The sequence below is a fragment of the Periplaneta americana genome, chromosome 4 (genome assembly GCF_040183065.1).
Source record: "Periplaneta americana isolate PAMFEO1 chromosome 4, P.americana_PAMFEO1_priV1, whole genome shotgun sequence".
Taxonomy (NCBI): domain Eukaryota; kingdom Metazoa; phylum Arthropoda; class Insecta; order Blattodea; family Blattidae; genus Periplaneta; species Periplaneta americana.
Genome location: NC_091120.1, coordinates 147851584 through 147875397, shown reverse-complemented (window position 1 = coordinate 147875397; position 23814 = coordinate 147851584). Strand labels below are relative to the sequence as shown.

The window sequence follows — 23814 nt, the reverse complement described above, 5'->3', positions numbered from 1 at the left end:
ATGCTGGGTTTGCAATGAAAGACCTACCCATGGGCAGAACACTTATATATGTCCAGGATACCTGGAATGTCGTGGTTGAGAAGAGTCGCTATTTGAAAAGAATAGTGGATTCCATGCCCACAGTACTGCAAGATGTGATCGAGACCTGGGGAAGATAGACTAAATATTGAATCGTGGCTTTTTGTTTTGTTTTTGATCGCTTAATTGTTTGAATGTTCTAAGACAGACGCCAGTAAGTTTGTAGGTTTGTTTTGTTTATGCCACGAAAGATATTCTGTTGAGAATAAATTTTTTTTTCCTTCCATTTGCAGCCATAATATCATAATATATAATCATAAAATCATGGCATAATACATTCATGGACCTGATGTCAATTACTAAAATAATCATAAAAAAGAAAGGAGCAATTCTGTATAATTTCTCTCTCTCTTAAATACAAAACAAATAGGAACATGAAAACACTAGGTTGTGTTCGAAATCAGGACCTCACGAATACAAGGGCGGAACGCTACCATTACGCTATAAAGTAACACATGAAACACTTTAATTGTAACTATAGATATCAGGGAACGTGGTCCAACAACATGTAACATCGGCTGTCTCCGAATCGCAGCGAAGATACCCCAAGGGAACTTTGCTTTTAGAGAGCGGCCACTTTTACATTTGACAACTGTACGTACATCATTTGTATATTTTCTCTTTTTTACACTTCATATTTCAAGGAAAGTTTAATCGCATACACTTAGAAGAAGTAGAAGACAGTCTTGCCAGAAAGAATAGGGTTACTTCTAATATTATGACCTTGGACCACAGTTGAATTTTTTGATAATATCAAACCTTACATTTTCTCTCCGGTAACGAAATATGTCAGAAAAATTTAAATGTAATTGAATAGATTAATATGTTACAGTAACATCATTATTTATCGGGTAAGGCAACCTGAAAATGTCATGTCAAACTAAAATATATTTTCTGCAAAGTGTATTGGAACTTAGCAAATGTAAGTCTGGGAAAAAAAAAATTAAAGTTAAATATATAGCATTGATTATTATAGTGCAACGATTTGAATAGGCATATTTATTGAATACAAAATTTTCGGAAAATACCAGAAGTTACAGTTATACAAAATTCTTCAGAAAAGAACGCGCTTTAAGCAAATTTAAAAAATGCAAGCCACCGGCGTAGCTCAGTCGGCTGAGGCGCTTGCATCCCAGTTTGAAGTTGCACTCGTACATAGGTTCGATTCTCGCTTGGGCTGATCACCTGATTGGTTTATTTCGAGATTTTCCCCAATCGTAAGGCGAATGTCAGGTAATCTATGGCGGATCCTCAACCTCATCTCGCCAAATGCCGTCTCACTATTACCAATCCCATCGACGCTAAATAACCAAGTACTTTATATGGCGTCATTAAGTAAATGACTAAAACAAATTAGGCCCTATTCACGGCTAATTCCTCTCAACTTATCATCGCATCAAGTGAAGTCTCTTCTACAATTAAAATGAAATTGAAGAACTTTCAGTCCTACAGATTTAATTGAAAATAGATTTGATTAAATACTTACAATATTTATACAGTGGTATACATTGGTCAGATAGAAGATTACCTAGTTGAAGGTCTTGCGTAAGCATTCTTGCGAGTAACGGGGCACTTGGATATAATCTCATTGCTTCTTTGATCACCATATGCAAATACTTCATGTTCTTCAAATCCTTGACAGTTGGAGAATGGTCAGATTCCTTAAATATTCCCTTAAGTTCCTCGTATGCTCTGTCCTGGAAAATATCAGTTTGTAAGAACACACATGAGACAGAAGAAAATATATTTTATCAAGCTATTTTGTATTAAATACAAAATAATAATGGCGTTATAATGAGTTAAGGGTTCAGAGCCATATTGGGCCAAGCGCCATTTTTTAAAAACGGAGAAAGCAAGGGTTAAAGTGAAGTAAATATAATACTTTAATGAATACTGACATATCATTTACTTTTAATGTGCATACTTTATATTATTTGATATATGGTAATAACTTAATTTTAATCCTTGTTTTCTCCGTTTTTAATATATGACGCTTGGTCCACTGTTGCTCTGAACCCTCCAATTGAGGACGCAGATGAAACGGCCACAGACAGTATATTATAGAACCGTAGCTTGAAATGGTACGGTCAATTATTAAGGATGCCAGCTAACTCGTTGCCAATGAGAATATGGATTGACAACAATTGCGAAGAGGAGTAAATGGCGTGAACGAAGAAAATTAATTGAAGCAACTAAGCACGCTAAACTCCCGAAACCTGTCCATGGAAGATGCCCATGATAGAGTCTTATGGAATATGGGGTCAGATGCGGCTTTCGGCCGTACAATCCATACAATATATTGTATGAAAAACGAGTATTTTTATTTCTCTTTGCTGTTCAAAATAACTTACTGTAAAAGGATAAATCTTTCTTAAAAATGTAAACTTTAAAATTATTTAAAAAATTTAAAAAGGTAATAATACGTTATTGACAAAAGGCACCGTTTCGAATCGGGTGTAGTGTCGTCATCAGTGTCTCTCGAACTTCTCAGCAGATAAAACCATGTTGAATCAAGTACTACTACTACTATTACTAGGCTACTGCTACTACTACTACTACTACTACTACTACTACTACTACTACTACTACTACTACTACTACTACTACTACCACTACCACTACCACTACCACTACTACTATTACTAGTGGAGACCCGGGCAAAACGAATAACCCGGGCAAAGAGAATAATGTCTATTTGTTTCAAACGCCAACTGGTAGCTTTTTCTGCTATGTTGGGGAAGAATCGCAACCAGATTTTGCTGCTGGAACTGACTTGTCGTCATTCTAGCTAGTGAGAGGAGTCAGCGTGCGTTTGAAGAAACTTGACTGTTTGCTTAAAATATTTCCATGTACGATAAACATAAGCACAACATACAACGCTGCAGAAATTCTTTATTATATATTATTATTATAAAGTGTTGTACTTACGAAGAAGATTATTGACGTTTATGATTGTATAACCTTAAATGAAAAGCGAAATGGCGTCTGTGGGCAAAGAGAATAGGGCGAAGCGGATAACTTATACACTTTGCCCTGCCACCTTTGTTTGACTACACAAGTGTTAGCTGTATTTTTGTATGTATTTGTCTATTGTAATAAAGCGTGTTAGATCATTTTACATAGTGGAGGCATTAAGTCACACTAATTAATACGATGAAAGAGTAATGGAACGGAGAAAAATTCTCTCCTGCGCCGGGATTTGAACCCGGGTTTTCAGCTCTACGTGCTGTTGCTTTATCCACTAAGCCACACCGGATACCACCCCGGCGTCGGACAGAATCGTCTCAGTTTTAAGTTCCAACTCTTGGCTTCCCTCTAGTCATATATGTTAATGAACGAAGGACTGAAGTCCACACATGTGCTGAGGTGCACTCGTTATGAGTGACTAGTTGGCCGGGATCCGACGGAATAAGCGCCGTCTTAAATCACAAGTGATTTACGCATATCATATATATTATTTAATGTACCGAAGTACATATGATATTTCCATACAGATATTCTGCGTCATCATACGATGAAAGAGTAATGGAACGGAGAACAAATTCTCTCCGGTGCCAGGATTTGAACCCGGGTTTTCAGCTCTGCGTGCTGATGCTTTATCCACTAAGCCACACCGGATACCACCCCGGCGTCGGACAGAATCGTCTCAGTTTTAAGTCCCAACTCTTGGCTTCCCTCCGGTGTGGCTTGGTGGATAAAGCATCAGCACATAGAGCTGAAAACCCGGGTTCAAATCCCGGCGCCGGAGAGAAATTTTCTCCATTCCATTACTCTTTCATCGTATGATGACGCAGAATATCTGCATGGAAATATCATATGTACTTCGGTACATTAAATTACAAATCAGCAACACTGATTTTAATTTTTACTTGAAAAGGTCGTAGTGTGTTCTTAGATAGTTTAATTTTTCAAACGGAAGACGGAATAAGCCAATTGGTCTGAACAAGCCATGAAAAATGCACTTGATGAAATACAATCTTCCAATCAGTGGTTCTGCTATCTGGCCATACAACCATAATGTGTTTGTTGATGAAGATTGTGCTCCAGATGAACTTACTGATCGCCCACTTGAGACTGAAATCAGCTCAGATTTAACAAATTCTGCGGTGCCAGTTTCTTCAGCGGCTGAAGAAACGGTTAATGCTCACTCAGAATCAACCATCTCTGTGATGTCGGCATCTTCAGAGAATGAAGAAATAGTAAATATATAAATTACACTCAGATTTACAGTTCCGGTTACACCAAAACTCTCAACATCGTCAGCAGGAGAACACAAGTCACTTCTTTTGAATTAGACCAGTACCAAAAGTGGATGCTCGAAAGATACGAGGTAAACGAAGAAAATATCAGCGCTCTGAAGATCTTACATCTATACCGATTAAAAACGTTGGAAGAGAAGTAACTTATGGGCAGGAGCAAAGGCAGAAGAATACATAAGAAGTCTTCAGTGCCAGTGAAACGTCGACTAGTTCAAATTTTTATTTTGTACTAATCTAACGTGCTGTTAGGGCTGTAATAACATTTCTTTTAGTCTAATATGACTCATTAACATCGTGCTTATGTGTTGATTTAATTTTATTATCAGTGAATAAAAATTAAATAGAAATGTGAAAATGTTATACTGATATTTACTTTGCCCGGGTTAATTATTCGCTTTGCACGGGTACCCAGGCAAAACGAATAATTAATTATATTTTCTTTGTCAAATCATATCACTGTCCGTAGGTATGGGAAGCGAATTGCTGTTTTTTTAGATATGTTGAACAACATGTGTCACAATCAACGTCATGAAGTTTTTAGTTCGGGAGCACAAAAATATAGCCTGTGGCATTGTTTATTTTTAGCTTATCCGCTTTGCCCGGGTTTCCCTTACTACTACTACTACTACTACTACTACTACTACTACTACTACTACTACTACTACTACTACTACTACTACTACTACTACTACTACTACTACTACTGCTGCTACTACTACTATCGCTGAATAAGTTTTTTTGGAATATTCTGTGATCCAAACTGTCCCATGTCACACAAAGAAAGCGAAGGGAATCTAATTTTCGAGAAATTAGAACCTGCTTTGTACACATTTCTTTCCCCTGAATTAACCACTGAAAAGACATAGTCTATAATATAATGTATTTAACATAAATATCACTCCGATATTAGATCCCGTATAAACTATTTGAAATTACAAAAATATTTTTGCATGGAGCTTTAAATTTGGATTTTTGCAGTGCCTGTTGCTGAAGACCTCAAGGATCAACAAGTATCACAAGGATAGTGACCAGAATGAATACCAACATCAAATTTATGCAAAATCAGTTAAATATAAACCAGTTCTAGTAGATGTACAAATTGTTGGATAATTATACATTTAACAGGTAAGTAAATGCGCCAAAGTGATGACCCTCAAACAACTTTGTTTGGGGTGTGCTGTCGTCTTTTGAATGGAGGTGTAACTCAGGGAGATTTCGACATTGTGTCTTGGGGGTATCTCGACATCTCTCGACTTCTCCTTTATTCCCCATACAGTTCCTTTTAAATGACCTGGGGGGATTGTCTCTATCAAAATATTTATGTTTTTCGTCTTAGGATAGTTGGCAATCCTTCAGAGAACTTTTTAGTGCCACGTTATTCGTCTATCTGTTTCTCTCTCTACCTGCATGTATGAAGCCACTCATTTTCCATTCAACCAATCTTAATTAAACTTTATAGTTTAACTTTAATTGATATCGGACAAATAGGAAAAGGCACAATTCTCGATACAAACATGGAAGATCAATTTGATCGGCATATCCTTCCCTTGGATTCTAAAGGCTATATGGATTAACAATTAAAGACGTAAGGTAATTGACATCCTGACCTACTGCAGGATAATATGTTTCAGTACGATCTGGTTCGGATCAATACACATGAAAAGGAAAAAATATTTTGGAACTTAATGCACCACTAGAAGACACAGCCGTTACAACACCTGAAGCCCATTCAGCCAATGCAACAAGTAGAAAATCTTGTGATAGTGTTGCTTATTCGAAGAAAGAAAAGAGAGTTACGGAGTAGCATTGGGATAGTATAACATTAAAACCAGAGACAGCCGAAGATACCAAATTCAAAATGAAATATTCAAGTGATAATCCCCCGGAAATTCTTGAAAAATTATTGGAAATGGCATGCAGCCTTTGCAAGTATTTCAGTTATTCTGAAAACCACAGTTCTTAAGTGTTATCTGCAAAGAACGCAAAAAATATACACAGTACAATTATGGAGACAACAGTTACACTGTTGATATTGACGAAATGTATAAGATGCTAGGCATCTTATTGCTCTCAGGATATGCTAAAATGCAAAACAGAAAAATGTATTGGGAAACACGGAGTGACGTCAGCAATGCTGCTATATCTAATTGAATGTTAAGGGACAGGATTTTGTCTATATCGAAGTACATGTATTTCAGTGATAATTGTGAAAATACACTTGCTGGCAGTATCCACAAAATATAGACTTTGCTTAAATGCGTCAGTAAGCAGTGTGAGGGGAATATGCTAAACTCCTGCCTAGTGTTTATTCCTTTGATGAGGCATGTAATCATATTACGGACAACACTATCTAAAACAATTTATCATAGGAAAAGCTATTAGATTTGGGTTCAACCCTTGTACTACCAGACATTTTTGTGACACTGACCCCGTCTTAAAAAAATCGAAAAAAAAAAACTTAGGCCTACATTTTCAATACCGACATTTGTGAACAAAATTAGTCTTCAGCCAGTGTTTTCATCACAATTTATTCATAAAATATTTTTTTAACTACAATATTAACATTTTTATACAGTTGATACTGATGTGTAGAGAGGTAACACATTCTTTCAAACAATTTTCATGTGTTCTTCGAAGGACTTCTCCAATCAATTACTATATTGTTTGAACATCAATTAATTCTCTTGACATGTAATCTTTGCACAACTTGAGCACCTGCTTGAAAGTTTTCAGTCAACCGAAGTGCCCCGATAAAAGTACTAATCTTCCGATTTTATCCTTCATAATAATTATTATTCCAGTCAAAAATTTGCAATTGAACCCTAGAGCACCTAGTAATAGGGACACGCGCTAGCATTGATAACCTGGAAGGCTTTACTCTATTTTATTGTATTATACAGGATAAGGGTATGACTAACTTTTTTGTACTAGGCTATTTAACGATGCTGCATCAACTACTGGGTTGCAAATCTAGCTCTCAGGTATAGCTCCCTGTGAAGCTGATTTGAATAATTTCAAGGGAAAAACTGTTCCGGAGCCGGGTATCGAACCCGGGACCTTTGGCTAAACGCACCAACGGTCTACCAACTAATTTACCCAGGAACTCTACTAGACGCCGACTCAATATCTCTCTTTATATCAACAGACCTCAAAGTGGGCTGACAAACGTCAAGCAACCAACATTGAGTGCACACAAACTCTGTGTGACTTCTTGTGGTTTTCTGTTAACAAACAGTGACGTGTATCATGCAAACGTAGCTTTCAGATATAGCATCCTGTGAAGGTGATTTGAATAATTTCAAGGGAAAAATTGTTCCGGGGCTGGGTAACGAACCCGGGAACTTTGGCTAAACGCACCAATGCTCTACCAACTCAGCTTATATTACTGTAATATAAATCATATATATCGCCCAGGAACTCTACCAGACCTGACTCAATAGAGTTCCTGAGTAGTTCAGTTGGTAGAACGTTGGTCCGTTTAGCCAAAGGTCCCGGGTTCGATACCTGGCCCCGGAACAATTTTTCCCTTGTAATTATTAAACCACTGGAGTATCTAGCGTCGATAAATCTGGTGTTAGCGGCCTGATATTTGGCGAGATGAGACAGAGAATTCGTCATAGATTACCTGATATCCGCCTTAGGTTTGGAGAAAATCTCAGAAAGAACCCAACCAGGTTATCAGCGCAGGCTCGAATCGAACCGACCCCCGAGCGCAACTCCGGATCAGCAGAAAAACTCGCTACCGCCTGAGCTACGCCAGTGATCATGACTTGTAAATATATTGGACAAAGCATTCAACATTTTCATCCTCACCGTCAGACGAGGCCTCGATTCTTGTTGGACAATAACTACTCGAAACATCACCGTCTTCAAGACTTTCGATAGCGTCAACATCCCCATTGTCATCAAAATTTTTTCTGGTCATCGTTCGTCAGCAACGTAGCATCACAATCGCAGCATTTTGTTCTAACAAAATTTTCATACTTCATGATCGGGCAGAATTAGATGTACAGCAGCCGTAGTGTATTCGCTCAGTCCGCAAAACAAAGGCAGTTAGTTGCTGAAGTATTAGTGAAATCTTGCCGAAAAAATTAAGAACTGGACTAAAGAGTGTCATAATCTGCCTCTAGGTAACATAAGAGTTAATTACCAGTGGTTTGTCCGCAATAAATTATAAACCACACAAAATTTGTTTTGGGGTCAATGCTGACTACGCGGTACAAAGTGTAATTAAATCAATATTTCAGAAACTGAAAATGGTAGACGAGAATTTTTTACAGAAGTGTCGTTAACCAAAAACAAATAAAAATCAAAAAGAGAAAAATAAATATAAACTATTTTAGAAGGAGATACGAACGATTTGTTTAATGCCTGGGGTCACAATTGTCCCATGGTAGTAGGAGGGTTAAGTTCTGGTATCTGAATAAACCAATGGATACTGCGTTCGCTTCGAACTGTACAATGCCCGCGAAGAAAGAGATACAGATAAGTCTCTGGGGAGTTCTATTACGAAGCAAATGGTCGAAGGATTAGTGCCATCTCAAAGTCACGTGTTTATTGACACTTATTTAAATTCAGTTCCATACTGGAAGACATGATTAGGAAATAAATCAATGTGACTGGTACAATAAGAGTAGATAGGACTCAAAACGCACCGCTATAAGATTTCAAGAAATCTGCCAGGGGTCCCTTTGATTCTCTACAACATCCAGTCAGCAACATCACTCTCGTGCGTTGGAATGATAACAGTCAAGTAACCATGGCTAACAATAGAACTGACAGTCTTGTTGCAGGACTCACCAAATGTTCAAGATATAGTACATCTTCCAAAAACAGAGTAAATATACTTCAGCTGAGTTTGATCAATGGGTATGGGAAGTGTGGACTTATTTGACCAATTCAGGAGTGCCTACTGTATTAGTCTAAAAAGTGGTATTGGCCCGTTGTCCGATTCTGTCTTAACGCTGCAGTAGTGAATGGATGGCTTCTGTACAGGAATGTTGAACGCGGGATACCTATACTTGGATTTTTAAGAAGAATAATTATGCCCTTGCTTGCAGCACGAATAGTGTCACGACCCAGAATTGTGAATCCTCAGCATAGTTCTGGTGTTCTTTCTGAAGTACGATTTGACGGTAAGGAACACTGGCCAGGTAAAGTCGTACTCAAAGAAGATGCGCACGCTGACACAAAGCCGTAACACACATTTGAACAAAATGCAACGTTGCCTTGCACATTGAATGCTTCATGCTCCACCACACTAAGTCTTGAGCTTGTTGACTCTCATTCATTTACTCTAGAGAATTTAAGTTTAGTTGTAGGATTGTTGTAGAAAGTGCTTGATATGAAAATATATTGAATAATTATTATTTTCTAATGTTATAAACATAATTGCAATTATTTTAATGACATGTAGATTACAGTAAGTTACACCAATGATATAAATTTTGCATTTTACAGTGAAACTTGTGTAATTCTAACGTTTTTAATTTCAATTATCCTTTATTTGGAAGTTTTCCTTTGTCCCCTTGAATTTCCTATGGAAACAATGCATAAATATCGTCTTTTATTCGAACATAATTTTGTTCAAATCGAAGGAAAAGATCCAGAATGGACATGAGTTTTACAGTGAAATGTGGCAAAGGCGGAACGAGCGAGTACTGTAACAAATTTTCCTGACCATAGGGGTTGGAGCCGGGTTGACAACCCTTGGATTGTCATTCACCTCGAAAGTACAGTTACCGTACTCAGTTAAAACGGTCACTGTGCATTGCTTTTCATAAACTCCGAAACCCCCCTTGCAATAGACTGGCCTACACCGCATCTTGTCGAGCGTTAAGGTCTAACTGTAACTGTATGAAGTTGTCTGTTCTGTGAAGATCTAGTGTGTTGTTTAGTTCCGAATTTTCATAATGCCGCGAGGTGAATACAAAACACTCACATTAGCGCAGAAAATTGAAGTGATAAAGGAAGTGGAAAAGGGCGTGAAGAAAAAAAAATGTGATTGCGAAGGAATTTGGCATTCCTCCGAATACATTATCGACTTATTTAAAAAATAAGGATGAGATATTTAACAGTTGGCGTGTGCATGGAGGAGGAGAGAGGAAACGAGTGAGAGGACCAGAATATCCGGACATTGACGAGAGCGTATTGAAATGGTTTACGCAAGCGCGTAACAAAACCTTTCCTCATAGTGGTACACTAATTAGGGCGAAAACTGAAGAGTTTGCCTCTAAATTGGGGAAAAGTGATTTTAAGGCCAGTACTGGCTGGCTTGATGGGTTCAATGAAAGAAATGGCATTTATTTCAAATTAGTTTGCGGAGAAAGTGCACAGGTTAATGTGGAAGCAGCTGATGATTGGAAAAGAAAGCTGTTGAAAATTATTGCAGAGAAAGACGCAAAAGACATTTTTAATGTCGATGAGACCGGGTTATTTTTCAAGTGTACTCCGGATAAGACATTTGCGTTCAGGGGTGAAAAGTGTAGTGCCGGGAAACATAGTAAAGAGCGTATTACAATTTTAGTAGGAGCTAACATGGATGATTCAGAGAAACTTCCTTTGCTAGTGATCGGAAAATCTGCTAATCCTCGCTGCTTTAAAACTGTGAGAACCAAGCCAGTGGAATACGAAGCCAATAAAAAGGCATGGATGACGGGTGAGTTCTTCGCAAAATGGCTACTTAAATTGGACAAAAAAATTCCACAGACAAAATAGAACGGTATTGTTGTTCATTGACATTTGCACAGCGCATAACAACATTCCATTGCTTCAAAATGTGAAGGTTTAATTTTTCCCGCCAAATATGACGTCAGTAGTTCAACCGATGGACCAAGGCGTAATTCGAAACCTGAAGCATTTTTGCCGGGGACTTGTGGTCCAGAAAATTCTGTCAGACATCGATACTGAAGAAATGGTAAAAATAGACCTTCTAGACGCTTGCCGTATGATTCAAAATGCCTGACAAAAAGTTACATGTGACACTGTTGCCAACTGCTTCCGGAAAACCGGATTTGTATATCAACGCGATGAATCTCAACCGCAGCAAGACAGCGAGGACATCACACCTTCTGTTGAGTACTGGGAAGATGTGGGCCACGATTTACCATACGAGACTTTTGTATCCTTCGATTACAGTCTGGCTGTTCGTGGGTAGCTTACGGATGAAGACATCTAGGCTGAAGTATACAACAAGAAGGCCAAAAATGCATCCTCAGACGAAGAAGAAGAAAACCAATCTGAACTTCCCGAAACCCCTCTGCCGACATCAACTGAGGCAATCTTTCACTTCCGAGAGCTAAGAAGATTCATTGAGGGACGCCAAAATGTGCATGGTTCTCTGTTTGATGTATTAAACAAACTGGAGTACTTTACAGTAACCCAACAAATCAATAAAAAGAAGCAGACTAAAATCACATCCTACTTAACAAAGGCCTAGTAAGGTATGTTTTTTAACTTCTGTATGTGTTGTGCATAAATGTTTACTAATTACTGTACCGTACTGTATTTATGTAATAGGCCTATCTTTATACAGCACTATTTTTTCTTGTATTATAATACCCTGTTGTCTTGAAATGTTATAGTAATACATAGGGTACATGGAGTACACCTGTAGTTTGCCTTCTGCAGTACCATTTTTTTAATTCGGATTTTTCCATAATTCGAATTTTTTCTTATGCCCTTCAGATTCGAATTACACAAGTTTCACTGTATTTGATAGGTGTATATGTCGATTAATTTAGCAATTAAAATTTATTAAAATATCAGTTACTTGTTCAATACTATGTCAAGTTTAATAAAATACAGAAACAGATTGATGGATATGAATCAAATGGTTACAAATTACAATTGAAAGTTTCGGAGCCATAGTGGGCCAAGCGCCATTTATTAAAAACGGAGAAAGTAAGGATTAAATTTAAGTGAATACCATAGTTTAATGAAAATTGATATATAATTTAGTTTTAATGTGTGTACTTTATATTACTTGCTATATTTTTCTATTGAATTGTGGTAATAACTTCATTTTAACCCTTGTTTTCTACGGTTTTATTAAATGCCGCTTAGCCCACTATGGTTCTGAACCCTTCAAATAACTGATAAATTGACACATTTTTGTATATTTAATTAAATGACAATATATAATTCCTACTTCAAAGTCTCTGAATGTATCCTCAAGAACCTAGCGTATGAAAATTTACACGCGTCTGCATGTATTCCTCGGAGACTAGTCTATGCAAATTTAGACGGCGTTAAAATGACTTAGGACATAAAAAATTAAATTTTTAGTGCACAAGTGTGTCAATTATTTAAAGAGGGTAAATATTAACGGAGTTTATTAATTTTTAACTTTAAATTACATAAGCAGCCTCTAAATGTATATACCAACAGTAATTTTTCCTCTGACGCATATAGCCACGTGAGAGTCACTGCTTGATAATAATAAATGTAAATATCAGTCAGAACCTTAATCGGAGTTGTCGCTATATATGAGAGTTTATTTATGACTTTGAAAAACAAATTAAGAGAATAAACTTTTCTAGTGGAAGCTACCAGGATATCTTACCTGTATTTCAGGATGCAGACCTAACAGATAGAGGGAAGTGCTAATTGTAGCTGTTATTGTATCATGACCCTGTGAAGAGAGAAACAATGCTGTGATTCAGAATTGTTCTTGTTTTGTCAATATCTATGAAGTCTTAATCAAAATGTCAATTATATACAGACAAGAGTCTCAAAGTAAGCACATTTCAATTATTAACAACCTATTGAATTTCTTTCTCACATTATTGTCTTTTTAACATAAGTTTAAATTATTATTTTCCTTCATCATTTTGTTCATTACTTTGTTTTTGTAATAATCCAAGTGAATCACGTCTGTCACTATAGCATTAAATGTGGGTTAATTCAAGATAAATTTTAATGACGTAACATAATACGTTTTCATTCAATAAACTGGGATATTATTATGTTTTAGAAACTAATTCAGAAATCGGAACACTTGTGAAGATTTTTACAGGATCCTGTTAGTCCTGCTAAATTAAGCTTTCGCATTCATAACCATAAATTAATTGTTCACTCAGCGTATTTATGTAATGCTGCACCTTCGCTGATCACTTATTCAATAATGTCCATTGTATCATAAAATAAAATAATGAAAACTAAATACAATATTTTCCGAATGCTAATCCATCGGGTAAATCTTACCCCGAACATGAAAGTGTCCACTTCTTCCTGTATCTCTTCGTCTGTCATTTTGTTACCATCCTCAGATACATCCAGCAACATGTCCAAGAAAGCTATACGCTTCTTTTGTCCTGGGGAACCAAAAGCGAGTACTATATTATATAGTATTACATAAGGTGCAAGCTATTAGTAGTAGTATATATATATTCCATGTTTATAACCCCTATTTTACATAGAGTATATTAATGTTATTTATTTAAACTAATTATAACAAATTGAACAACAAATATACACTTGTAATCATATCATAACATATAGACACGTATGTACATTAATTAAATAATTAAAGCCTTCCATGAGTCCGAAGATTTCGCTTCTTCACTCTTGAAATTATAATCGAAAAACATAGAGAATTTATATATATATATTGCATTAATAGATCACTTTATGGCATTTGGTAGCGTTAAAAGAGAAAAATTACCTACAATTCTACTAAACAAATTATTAACAGCATATTATCTAACTTAAGCAGAAACAATTTAATATCTGTTAAAGTAAACAAGTCTCAGTCTGAAAACGAGTTAAATAAGGAGCCCAACAAGGTTGTGGACTATCATCTTTGTTATTCATAATTTACATTAATAACATAATTAGAGAATGGGGACAGGTATCTCATGGCAATGTATCAATTACACATAGACTCAATACAGACACTATGTTATAATGAGATAACAGAGTATTATTTGCTCATTCTGAAGCTGGCCTCCAAATAATGCTAAATTATTTAGAGAAAGTAACCAGAAATTGTGTTATGAATATGTCATATGGCAAAACCAAAGTGTTTGCATTTGAAGGAAAATATATAGATCCAGCAAAATGTGCCTCAGTAAAAAATTATGAAAAAAAGGGAACAATATTAACTACCCTGGATATTCGTTATCATTTACACATGATCTTGATATACAAAATAAAATTACTACATTTATCAAAATATTTTGCATAATAAATACAGTTTAGAAACTATCATTAGTTCAGAGGAATACAAGAATGAGAATACTGTATATAAAACTCTTGTCCGATCAGTTTTATCGTACGGATGCGAGGCTTGGACTATAAATATACCTGACTCCTCAATAGTAACCGCTGCAGAGGTGAAATTAATGAGATGCACAGATGCACTGCAGGAGTCACAAAATGGGACAAAAAAATAAATAATGATATATCCTGAAACAACTCAAACTATTGCAGACTGCAGTTTATCGTAGAAATGATTGTATTTTAGAAATGGACCATCGTATTCAGATTATGTAATTACGGTTAAGAATGTAATATGAATTCAATAACACACTTTAATTTGAAGATTCATACTCTTAATTTGTCAGCAGCAGGTATTGAGCCAGCCTTCGTATTCTTTTCCATTTTGAATATGCCTTGGTGGATCCTTTTTCCATGCTGATCGCTGACGGGACCAAAGTTTGATGGAAAGAAATCCAGATGTAAATTAAAAAACTGAATATAAGGGAACTATTGCATCCCAACAATTTATAATCTCTCGTCATATCTTCCACCGAATCTCTATAATTGTTTGCTCTGTAGTCTTCCAGAAAATTTTGCGTATATAACGTTTTAAAGGTAAAGCAAGCTATTTTTCAACTGAAACGAGAATCCTCTACAGAACAACATTTTCAACGCGTTTGCGGATTTGTATGCTTGTAAAACTACGTATCTTCCTTCAGTTTATTCTAAATCACCTTGGAAGTTATTCTCTTTACGAGTATTTACCTTTCTGACTTGTTCATTGCCTTCACGAAGTACTTTCTTAAACTCATTATTTTACGTAATAATGACAAAGGAGATTTAGCCACATCAACAAGTGAAAGTTTTCACAATTTTCTTTCCTAATACCATACATTCTTTCGGAGATCATTCCCTGATTCAATAATAGCTGTGCTTATCCCGACTGTTCCACTCACAGAGAAAACAGCAAAACTTTATTAACTCTAGCTTCATCTCTGTTAACATAGCAATGACTTTAAGATCTTAACAAATTTGTCATTCATGTTTTGAATTTGAAGGATAAACATTTCCATTATACAAAATCACGGCTCCTGAACTTAATTTAGACGAGTTCATAAAGAGCGCTGTACCAATATCATCATTACAGTCAGCTAATCCTTCACTTTCTGTGAATAATGACGACAGATTGTATTCCCGATTTCTACGAAGTGCCAGGTTGCAAAAGGTTCCATCCATGAAACTTAGAAGATTGTATCTCAGCATGAGTTTTAGTTAATTTCAAATCACTCTCAAGATCATTTAATTTAGATCATCATTCAGTGTCTTGGATTAGGCCTTTTACCTAATTCGCTTCACGTTCAACGTTGGTCGCAAACTCCTTTTTGATCGTTCAAGGTAACTCCTTGTGCAAGGATTGCAGTGAAATAGCCTTTGAAGTAGCTTCTAGTTGTGCATCCGTGATAGCCTACATGTTCATACAAGTTGTTTCGGTATGTTGATATGGTATCGGTGATGAAGATTGTGTTAATTCCTTCCTCATATCGATTTTCTTTTGTGATCATATAGAGTATATTCTGTCAAAGATCTCAGCAGTTTTATTCCTGCGGCTTCGATTCTTTGAAGTTGTGCCAATGTTAAAGTCCATGATTGTGAGCCGTAATAAGTTTGGAATTGGCAAATAAATCATTAAATTTTAAAATTGTCTCCGGGCGGACTTCTTTAATAATGTCGACTTTATTATACCTAAAACGTGTTGAAAATTGGCTAGTTTGATGTCTACATCTCTGGAATTTATGTAAGAGAGGTAGCAAACGAATTAATTGAATGCACTCACTTTTTCAATACTATTGTTATTAATAACGATTTCACATCTTATGTGGTTTTCTCCTTCGAAAACCATTATTTTGGTATCTTTTTACTACCTTAAAAATATATTTACTGCTCTTTGTGAGTTGTCTTCAGAGTTGGCTAGAATAATCTGCATATGGTAATGTAATATAATTAACTATTGGTATCAAATGAGGTCCTTTATTCAATAAAATCAGAATCATGGCTTGAAGGTACATAATTAGGAGAAGAAAGTGAGCAAAGGGATGTCGTTTCTTCCTCCATGATACATTTTTCAGGTGATTTTGGAATCAAGACAAAGTCATGTTATACCAGCAAATACTGTTTGCTTGGAAGTTTATGGGAGCTTAACGGCCCCTAAGAGTAATAAATCTGCTAGAAAGAATGGGAAAGTTGTCTGGATTGAGAGACATAGCGTCCATCTCATCTCACAAGAACAATCATTGCTGCTATAGAATAATTGCCAATAGCTCAACACTGTCAGGTGATATGAAGATACTAACATCATTTTATTGTTTTGTGGGTTTGAAAGGATTGTAATTGTTCTAAATTACGGATGTCAGAATTTAATTGTTGTACTGTGTAACTTGCCAAATGTGTTTTTATTAACGTGTTGTCTTGAACATTTTCCATTTCTGTGCTGTAATTTAAGATAAGATCTTGTGATTACACTTTCTGGGTGTAATGCAGCACAATTTCTACATAGGTCTACACCTCAAGAATATTTGATGACCTGCATTTATTGTTAAGAGTAGTGAATATATAACTAAAGATAACTGCATGCCTTCAGTGTCGACTGTTTAGAATTTAGGTAGTTCTCTTCGTCGGTATGGTCCAGCACCGCCAAATATCAATGCAACTTTATTTATTAAATGTAATTGAACAGGAGTTTCTAGTTAAAACTTGTTGATCTGATATCTATCGGATATTTTAGACTTCTTATATTTATAACGATTCTTTTTTATATTTAAATTTGATATTAATCTTGAAGATTCATTTATTTCAATATTATTATTGATTGAAAGTGTTGAATTTATCTTCGAAAAATTTGACAATATGACTATTAGGAAGATGCTTTTCTTGATGTCAATATTACACAAAAGTAGACCAATATTATGAATTCGGTGTACTTACAGTAAATATTTTCTTCTTTTACTTTTCCACAAAATCAAGAATATATAGTTCCTAATGTTTATTTTTTACTTATTTATTTATTTTTTCTTGTAAATTTCTTTTGATTTAAACAGCAATAAGAGCCGCGCTTTTCGCGACATCCGCAATATCAGGCGAATTCTGGACATTAGCTCGTCGTCACTGCTTTCACAGCTTAATTATTCTTTAACTATTTACACAATTAATATTAATCAGAAAATATGAATATTATTGATTTGCATTCCTGTTTAATGTCGTTGCATATTTTTTGTAGAAAATAAAGCTGTGATGTCTATTTTACACGTCTACGAAGTTTTAGAATCGCAAGGCGGTCGTATCATTAATCACGCCAGCTTTGTAAAGATGCTCTAATGAAGTTTTAAATGCAATCAAACTTTTAAACTAATTTTCCCGTGCATTTTTTGCTCATTTTCCTGTGTTTATGTTGCTAAAGATTCTACAAATTTAACACTATGAAGCTTAAATGTTAATTGCATGCTCTTTAAGGTACTCTTAACAATTTTATGTGGTCAGTTTAAAAAGAAAATTGAATATAAATATATTTGTTTGGACTCTAAGCATTTTATAAACTTGAATATGAATATGTTTATTTATTTTTCTATTTTCAAAAGGTAAAACTAAAAATGTGACAATATAGACACTTTATAAAGAGATTAAAGATATTTAAGAAATAATATTCAGACGTGATGCTTAAACTTGGGGACAAGAAAAAATGTGCAATCAATCACTTAACTGTTTTATGGAATTTAAGTAATAAATTACTGAACCCATAAATCTGACATTTAAACATATGATTACTGATGTCAATAGGGTATGTGTACAAAAAACGATGTCTTTAACGTGAAAATAGAAAAAAATAGAACTTTATCCCATCAAACCCCTTACGTCCGTAACTGGTGTTTATGGCCACCTCAGTATGAAATGGAGGAAGAGGCAATTTCATCATAGGGGAGAAACTTCATCATCAGCTTAAATTCACAGAATGAATTTATGATATCCCTGTGCGAGTGTAGGTACGTGTAGTCTTAGCAATCTTCTCTGGTGACAGAAAGTTTTACAAGAGATTTTCTGTTTTCGCACTATTTCATGTAAATAAACTATTTTCTTTACGAGATTTTTTCTGAATATTAAATACCACATTTTAATAAATTATTTTAGTGATAAAAGCAGTTCTTAGCTACATTATTGTTCCGTACGCATACTTGTGTCTAACCTCTACGACAGGACACAATTTATTTTCGAAAAATTGTTCACTAGGAGCAAGTTTATCACCACTGCAGAACTTGCCCCGTACTCAATTATTGTTATAGAATAGTAAGGCAATCCTGTATTGAGAATTAAACCCGTATTTTACAATTATTATTTTTCTTTATTATTTTCAGACGGTTTTTATAAATCATAATAAAATGGTGAGGAATTACACGAGAAACGGTGGACAAGTATGATAAAGAGATCTTACGTAAGGCTATATGAAAAGATTAGACAGATAATAAGAGCTTTAATTCTGCATAAAAAAAATGCAACATTGTGAGGGCTACTCTTCAGTACTGCATGAAGAAAGTGCTTCCAGCTCCAGGTGTCCAAAATGAAGGGCGGTTTAAACGAGTATTTCTTCTTTATCTAGAAAGAAAATTATACGATCATGTGCCATGAATGTAAACATTGAGCTCTTGAAGAGTGTTGTGACATTGAAAATATTCAGGATAACTTCATTTTTGTAATTCGTAGGAATTAGAGGAAATTTCAGATTAATGACTTGTTAATTGTACGTCATTGGTTTCCAACCGCTTGCATTCAGGGCAAATACTACAATCAAATCATTTGCAGTAAGGTTCAGTATACTGTGGAGTAAAATGGAGACGTTACTCTTAAAAATAAATGTGTTGCTAGTTGTGTAGTGCTCTGAACACAGGTAATTAGACACCATGTACTAAGTGATGATAAATTTTTTCTCTCATTTTTTTTTTTTAATTTTGTTCAATGACAACACTTGTATTATTTCTCTTATTGCCTGTTAGGAATATAATTAAAGTTTAAAGTTTCTAATATTGTAGTACTTTTAATCTATGCAAAATTTCCTTGGCATGATAAACTTGCGTCTTCTTCCTATAATATCCCTCGGGCCAAAATCGCTTTTCACGACCGTCCTTTGATGCGTAACATGGGTGTGAAAGGCTCGGTAACGAAATCAAACAACTATAACTTTGTAATTGTGCACACTGATCGGTTGCCTTCTTGTGACAAGTCGACAAATATAATTATGATATTTTAATAGCTGAAGTGACATTTTGTCAAGGCTGTAAATAAATGTGTTAGTTCTTTTACCAGTACCCTGTTGTTACATAGCATGGGTCTTTGAGGCCCATATAAATTATTAACTTCTGAGAAAGTTATAAACTTTCGTAAATGATTATTTACACAGGCCTACATTTAAATAATAGTTCTTCAAAAACTTCTTCTCACACTGTTTGTTCATCTGGGTGTCCTCGGGAATGAAGCAAATTACACTGTAAAATGAGTGGAAAACTTAACAAACGTAAGTATTACTATATTATTGTTATTATTATTATTATTATTATTATTACATAGAATAGATTAGTAAGTCAGCTTACTTGTGAAAGAAAGTAACTTAATGCAGGCAGGGAAAATGTTCAGTAGCTTTTGTCTTTGCTATTCCTGAGAAACCACATCCTTTCCTGGTACGTGATCAGGAAATTCCTTATATATTTGACAAAGAAGACTAAACGAGCGAAGAGGGAGAAATTGACATGAAACTTTCAGAATTTCTGGCATTACCTTCTATAATGAGCGATCCTGATTACGGACCTAATTCTTCAGTATCTTCTAATGAGTCCTGCAATGAGCCATCAGAAGAAATAGCACCAGATAATTCCATAAATGTATCTGTAGATTCACAATGCACAGTTGTTGAAACACAAAGACGTATGCACGCTAATCTTAGCGATAGTTATATTTCCAAAACTGAAGTAATATGGTCAAGTGATCCACCTCCTAGTTTACAAACACCAAGCAAGGACATAATATTTACCTATGGCTCTGTCAGAGGTGTAAATACTAGTAATAAGAAAGATTCCTTAATACTCTTCTTGTCTCCAGAGATTATTTCAGAAACTGTGCTGCAAAAAAAAATAATAAAATAAAATAACGTATGTCAACAAGATTTGCAAGTATTTTGGAATGTTTGTGTTTTCTGATGCAGAGAAGAATTCTGGCATAGCAATACCAGAATTATTTTGTTCTTATGTTAGCAATCCCCAATACAGAGCATTCATATCAGTAAACACTTTTGAGGCAATTCGAAAGATATTGCGTTTGGTATAAGAGGACGAGGGATGCAAGACTTCAAACAGATCGTTTGACAGCCTGTCGTTATGTATAGAGCTTTCATCGAGAACTGCAAGAAGAAGTATATGCCTAGTGAGTGCATGACTGTAGAGGAACAGCTAGTTCCTTTCAGAGGGTTCTGCCCATTTCTACAGTACATGTCAAACAAGCCCGGAAAATATGCAACAATTTTTTTTTTTTTGATCTGTGATGCAAAAAATGCCTACTTTTTCGATGCAATAATATATACTGAGAAGATAGGCATGCTAGTAGAAAAAATCTTGGTTCAAAATGTTGTACGTCAAATGGTAGTACAGATTGAACAATCTAGAAGGAATATTACATATGACAATAAATTACTTTAGGACAGTTAATCTGACATAAGAACTCCTCACACAAAGACTTACTTTAGTCGGCACTATTAAGAAAGACAAGAGGGACATATCACCAGTAATACAAACTCATAAATCCAGACCAGTTCGTTCATCAGAATTTTGTTTTCATGGTGAACTGATTCTTGTAAGTTATGTTCCTAAGAAGAACAAGAGTGTAATTTTTCTAAGTACAAAACACAAGGACAAATATGTGATATCAGATTTGAAAACTGAGCCAGAAATTAATATTTATTACAAGACTAAACGGAGTGTGGTATTATAGGTCATATGACGAGAAATTACACTACTCTACGTAAAACAAAGAGATGGCAATGTGTATTATTTTCCAACATGTTGGATGTAGCACGTGTAAATGCATTCCTGATATATAAAAGCTTATATCCACAATTTTGTGATAAGACGTCATCTAAAAGAAGAATATATCTCTAAGAGTTAGCCAAAGAACTAATTATGCCACAGATAGAAGATAGAAACCTGATCATATATCTACAGAAGAGTATCAAAGAAGCTATGGTTCTCTGTGGAATCGGATTTCCTGAGTCATCGCAATAACAGAACCAAGGTGGAAAGGGGAAAAGATGTTACAAATTTCCTGTAAATAAAGACAGAAAAGTAAAATAAAAGAAATGTGTGCAGTGAGGATAGCCATAGTATGCTGTGATTGTGAAAAGTGAAAATCTTGACCACAGGTTATAAGTAAACTGAAAAGAAAATTTAATGTATGAATGTTTATATTTCATTCGCAAGGCTACAAATTGAAAATCGAGTTCATATTATTTGTAATTAAGTGAAAAAAAATTATTGGCATTGTAAAATTTATTTCCATTATTAGTTACCTTTTGTATAATTTATTTAATTAAACATAACAAAACAAATTGACACGGCATACTGAATTGGAAGTAAGTACTGGCCTCGTAGGCTCTTGTTATGGATTAGAAGGGGGGAAAACTGGTCATGCATCAGAGGGTTAACACATTTAATAACTAACTATTATTTTTGCTTTCTGAGAATACAAACCACAAACGAAATCGTTGCGTGTATATTATAGGACTAATTGTTACTGAAATTTCAAAATCGTAGAATGCCGACGTATAAGCGAAATTTGTTACCGATTTATTGCACCGTGAAATCCATCCAACATGAGAGCTATACAGGGGGATTCAAAAGTCCTGTGACATAGACAAACTCCGTTTTTAATGCATATAGGGATAAATGGAAAGAGGGAAAAGTTGTTGGAAATATGTATTCAATCTAGTGTGGTTAAATTTTTAATGTAGAATACACCGTTCAGACTGTAAATTAGTACGACACACCCTCCAGTCCCAATGCTGTCAAATTAGTGTCTTTTCCGCTAGTTGTTTTGGATTTTAGGCATGTATTATGTGTCAGAGAAAAATAGTTGCCATGCAGAGTTTAGCGGTTATTTAATTTCTGACAGTGCAAATTTCTTTACATTGATAGCACTAGAATTCAGGAGAATTTCACTCTTGTCTGGCTGTTTTCACTGAACTTGTGTTGGCAATACTGCTCATTATCGCCATCATTTCGAAATTTACCAGATACACTACGTATCTAGACTCCGGTAGAAGTAGCGGAAAAAACATTAATTTTTCGGCATTGGGACTGGTGGGTATATTGTAATAGTCTTCAGACTCAACGGTGTATTCTACGTTGAAATTCAAGAACATTGGATTTAAAACTATGTAATTCCAATAACTTTCACCTTTTTACATTTTTCTTTATCTGCACTAATAACGGAGTTTCTTTATGCCACAGAACTTTTAAATCACTCTGTATAACTTGTCGTCTACTATTTTATCCTTGAAATGTAGATGAGACAAGATCTGTCCTGAGATCCCATCATGTGTCGCGATTGTACCACCAGTGAGTATGGAGGTGGAATATAGGTTTTAGTGTTCAATGAACTTCCGTGTATGTAGATTCGTATAATATTAATCATCATGAAACAAAGTCTTTTTCTGATACTTCATTCTTTCCCCAAACACACAGTTCACATTTCAGGTCTCTCCTCCTCATCTACAGCTTGATATAGATTTCAGTATAAAAACTCGTTGGAGTGCTGCTCTAAAACCATATTAAACAAAATGTTGAAGGGATAATACAAAATAAAATTCCATTACCGAAATATACGTCGTCTTCTGGAAAATGTTCTTGAATATTTTTCAATCTTTGCTGCTTACGCTCTCTAATAACCTGAAAGAAAAATAAAAAGTTTAAATTGTTAATGCATTTTCTATTTGTTTTTTAATACAACATATTTTAGGCTGAAAATTTTCAAAGGTAAATTATTGTCATTATAAGAATAAGTAAAAAAAAATCATTTAAATTAATCTGAATTTCAGTGGTTTACCATGTCCTGCTTCTCCGAATGTTTGCATGTTCATGCAATGTTTTTGCACTGCAAGGTATGAAATAACTCCATACCTACACCATGTTAAAATATTTCATAGCCTACAACCATATTTAACTCAGTTAATATTATAATATAAGAAAAA

The 23814-nt window shown here is 35.1% G+C and overlaps 1 protein-coding gene across 8 annotated transcripts in view; it reads right to left on the bottom strand.

Annotated features, from left to right (window-relative positions):
- The window catches only part of LOC138698298 (cytochrome P450 4C1-like), a 95995-nt gene that overhangs the window by 15914 nt on the left and 56267 nt on the right, over positions 1-23814 (bottom strand). For 7 of the 8 annotated variants that reach the window (XM_069824101.1, XM_069824103.1, XM_069824102.1 and 4 more), the window contains 4 exons: positions 23440-23512; positions 13542-13651; positions 12901-12969; positions 1607-1775 (listed from right to left, as the gene is read on the bottom strand). In XM_069824101.1, coding sequence (XP_069680202.1) covers positions 1607-1775; positions 12901-12969; positions 13542-13651; positions 23440-23512 — 421 coding nt within the window. Of the gene's footprint in view, positions 1-1564; positions 1776-12900; positions 12970-13541; positions 13652-23439; positions 23513-23814 lie in introns of all 8 variants that reach the window. The other variant, XM_069824108.1, reaches the window with a different exon arrangement.